This window comes from Eurypyga helias, unplaced genomic scaffold (assembly GCF_000690775.1).
Source record: "Eurypyga helias isolate BGI_N326 unplaced genomic scaffold, ASM69077v1 Scaffold50931, whole genome shotgun sequence".
In the NCBI taxonomy this organism is placed as follows: domain Eukaryota; kingdom Metazoa; phylum Chordata; class Aves; order Eurypygiformes; family Eurypygidae; genus Eurypyga; species Eurypyga helias.
In genome coordinates this window covers 1-3,720 of record NW_010229853.1, presented here as the reverse complement: position 1 = coordinate 3,720, position 3,720 = coordinate 1, and the positions used below count along the sequence as shown (strand labels likewise).

The 3,720-nt window shown below is 52.6% G+C and overlaps 1 protein-coding gene across 1 annotated transcript; it reads right to left on the bottom strand.

The window, feature by feature from the left end:
* Positions 1-1,007: 1,007 nt before the first annotated feature.
* Positions 1,008-2,054, bottom strand: LOC104503609 (mesencephalic astrocyte-derived neurotrophic factor-like; the record flags this gene model as incomplete). Its single annotated transcript, XM_010160527.1, has 2 exons — positions 1,008-1,149; positions 1,927-2,054. Coding segments are annotated over 2 exons (270 nt in total), but the record flags the coding sequence as incomplete, so codon positions are not given.
* Positions 2,055-3,720: the final 1,666 nt, after the last annotated feature.

Sequence of the window (3,720 nt, the reverse complement as noted above, 5' to 3'; positions counted from 1 at the left end):
GGCGAGCGCTCCGGCGGCTGCGGAGAGCGGGGCCGAGGCGAAGAAGCCGCAGTGGGAGAGCGGTGCCGGGCTCCCGGAGGGTGGGAGACACGTCTCCGTGGGGCTTTTGACAGCAGATGAGGTTTTTAACACTAAAAGTCATTACTGGAAGCCAGAAAGCTTGATTGCAGCTCAGCGGTAGGAGTTCCACAACAGACCTGTAACCTCCTTTATTACAGAGCAGTAACACTTTAATTCTGCCTTCCCCTGGATACGTAAAAGGTAGCAGAGTGATTTCAGAGGAAGGACAAGTGACAACAACAAAAAGCTTATTAGGAAGCAACAGGACATTAGTACAAGACATGGGAAGAGTAAAGACCCACAATCCAAGGGGTGTCACCGGGGAGTGTAAGGGCAGAGATAGAGGAAAGCAGTCAGAAAGGCGCATTTCCAAGACAGTTCTTCAGATTAGTCTTTCCAGGAAGAACACGTCATCTAGGAATGCGAGAGTTCAAGGAAGGTGGTGAGAAACAGTGCTGAATGCTCTGAGCAGACACCAGGGGAGGTGAGAAAGAAGCGTTTATCAACCTGCCATGGCAAACCTAAGAGCGGCGAGGACTACAGAGCTTAGCTGAGGGCTAGAACCCTGCGTGCAAGAGACATCATCCCAGACCATAGGACACAGCTGGCTGCTCCCCGGGATGAACTTCACCCCATGCTGTACTAAATACGACATTCCAAATAGTGATTTGAGTACAGTAGTGCTGATACGCCCGGGAGTTACTGATTTCAAGGCAGATCAGTGGCTCTGCAGAGGCTGGAAAGGGTTAGTAGCCAACAACCTTACCTGAGCATCTCCACAAAACTCTCTAGGATGTTCATGGAGGGCAGCCCAGGTCATGCAGCCTCACCTGGCCAGCGATCTTGCTACAGAACTCGGGACCGAGTAGTTTTAGCACGCTGGTTTACCCCAACTGATCCGTACCCCAGAAGAGCATGGGCATTTCCCCCTTATGCTGGCAACTCACCGTATTTTAGTTCACAGATCTGACTGTCTTTCTTCTTTAGTTTCTCACATATCTTTTCCACGGGGATGTGATGACTCATGGGCTTTGATACCTCGTTAATGATTTTGGTGGCTGCATCGCTTGTGGCCCCAATGTAATAGCACTAGAGGGGAGAAAAGAATGAGATGGGGATGCATGGAAAAACGCATCTAAAGGAAGAATTTTCTATCCATCTCCTCTCCTTGCCTGGTTTTGCAGCTAGGTGCCTACTTTTGCGGAACCTTTCCAAGTGACCGCTACGCACAAGCCTAACCCTGAGCCCACGGGACAGGGCAGATGTTCCCCATCACACTGCTTCTAAAGCTGTTGAAGCGGGTTGGTTTGTTTCTCAACTTAAAAAATCAAATTGGACCAAGAACAGTGTCGTCTTCATTCAAGGAGACTTTCTGAAGCGTCCCCCCTCTGCATTTCTGATGGTGTCTCTGCAGTTCTCTTCTTAGGACAGTTCAGGGCCTTTTCCCTGGGGCTCTTCCTTTGGGGACAGCCTTCTGGTTCTACTTAGGGCAATTGCTTTTCCTTTATTTAGTTTTCACCTAAACAGCTGAAAAGCGTAAGTGTTTTAACAGCTGGTATAGCACCCCAAATACCATTTAAAGGACAAGGAAGTCCTAAGCAAATAAAAATTTTGTAGTCCCCAGCACTACAGTAACAGGGAGAAACGAGGCCAGCCAGTAAGATACCTGGTGACAGACTGGCTTTTTCTTTTTTAGGTGAAGAGGCTGAACTCCTCTGGTCCTCTCATAAAAAAATACAGGACCAACTGTGGCCACAGAGCCAGGAAGAACAGCTGCAGGGAAGCTGCATCATACAAACTCCCCTCGTTTGCCAAGTATTCTACAACTTACTCCCTCAAGAGGCATCACTGACTACTACGACTTACCAGGCGGTTCTCTTTGCCTTTTGCTTCTTTGCAGGATTTCAAGAGCTCCTTTTCAATACTGGCAGGTGTGAACTCCACGTCGTTGTCCTTTAGACTCTGGTAGAACCTTCCCAGGAAGGTAACACACACTGGAAGGGAAGATGGATGGAGTTAATCTGCCACTGCAGTGATCTCGTGGCAGTTCTTAGGGGAAACAGAGTAAGGGATCTGCGGAACAGAACTTCTAGAAGCTGCATTAGCAGTCAGTGACTTCACACACATTTCGGGAAGTCTTTCGGCGCACGCGCGAATCAGCAGCGTGCCGCGGTATTTTTGGTGGGTTTTTGACAATCTGAGAGACCAGATCCATGGAATTGTCCAGTGGCTTCCCGACCCTGTCCCGAGCGAGCAGCAGGGTTCAGCTGAGGGATACCAAGGCAAAATGGTGCCCGTGCAAAAATGTAAACTGAATTGTCTGTCTGCTTCTTGCTGCTTTGGGAAGCAGCTCGTCAGACCACAGGCTTCAAACCCTTCAAGCTCTACATAATCCCGTTACAGACTCCATGTGTGCGGGTTTCAGTGATACGGTATCCCCGATTATCGAGTTGGTCCAGTTCATAGGTGAGTAATTTCCAAGAGAAAAAGAAACTGCGTGATCACACGCTGCATCCCCTTGGCGTGTGTCTCGTCTCTTCATTCCCGCAAGCTTCTGAATGGGTCTCAGACTGAACGAGGGAAGAGTCTTAAGGAAACTCCCACAAGTGCACCAGCAGTTGAGAGGACAGGCCCATGTTCCTGCCTGCGGGAAGGGCACGGACAACTCGGTCATTACGCCGTCCCTTTGGTAGCAGTCACCCCGCGTTCGCTCCAGGCTCCGCGCAGCACACCTGCTCGTGGCTGGGCAGGAGGGCAGGCAGCTAGGGTGACCGCAGCGTGCGGGATCTGTGCGAAGGGCGACCGGGAGACGCTGCGAGGGTCAGGTTTCGCTCACTCTGCTGCTCGCACAACTCGCCTGTGAACATCAGCATCGCCTGGACCAAGAGCTCTGCGCCCCCCCCAATCCCTGCGGCAGGACCTGTGGATTCTCAGGATTCCAGGTGAGAGACAAGTGCCAGGCAGCGGCCTGCCTCTGCAGGAAAGGTCGAGTTACCTCTTCTATGCCGCTCCTTTACCCAACAGGAAGGGATCGGCAGATATTATTGTCATTAGCAACTCGTATTCTGCTCTGATCACAAGCCACGGCATGGGAAATCCAGCGTGACCAGCGCCAAGGCAGGTAGAAACTCTCATGATATTAAAACTACTGGTAATTATGAGCTGGGCCGTTTAGGAAAACGCTCTGCGTACGCGCACACCACCAGCATTTACCTCACGCCCGTCTGTCCCCAGTCACACAGGCACACTGCTGTCGGCTGTGCACTGTTTGGAAGGGAGACCCTTTGGAAAGAATAAAGATGCTGCCGGCAGCGGTACCCGTGAAAGTACGGCAGAAAGGAGTTTCCAACCCAGCGCAGGGGCAGCAGCGCGAGTTTGCGCTCCCCCTCCGTACGTGGAGGAGTAAGGGGTGAGCATCAGTACCACGAACTCCCCACCAGTTGCCACGGCCCCAGCGCAAGTTTTTCTGGTTTCGCCTGGGGAATCTGTCCTGCCCCACCGTGCCAGGGCAGGTCAGTCGGCTGTGCGGCTCAGCGGCTGCCACCCCAGAGCCTTGTGCAGGTGCACAGCGCCCGGTTCGGGCCGCTCAGCCCAACGTGTGGTTTCCGCGCCAGGGGACACCCGGTGCGCTGCCCGGGGCGGGGGCGATCCGGGCGCCCA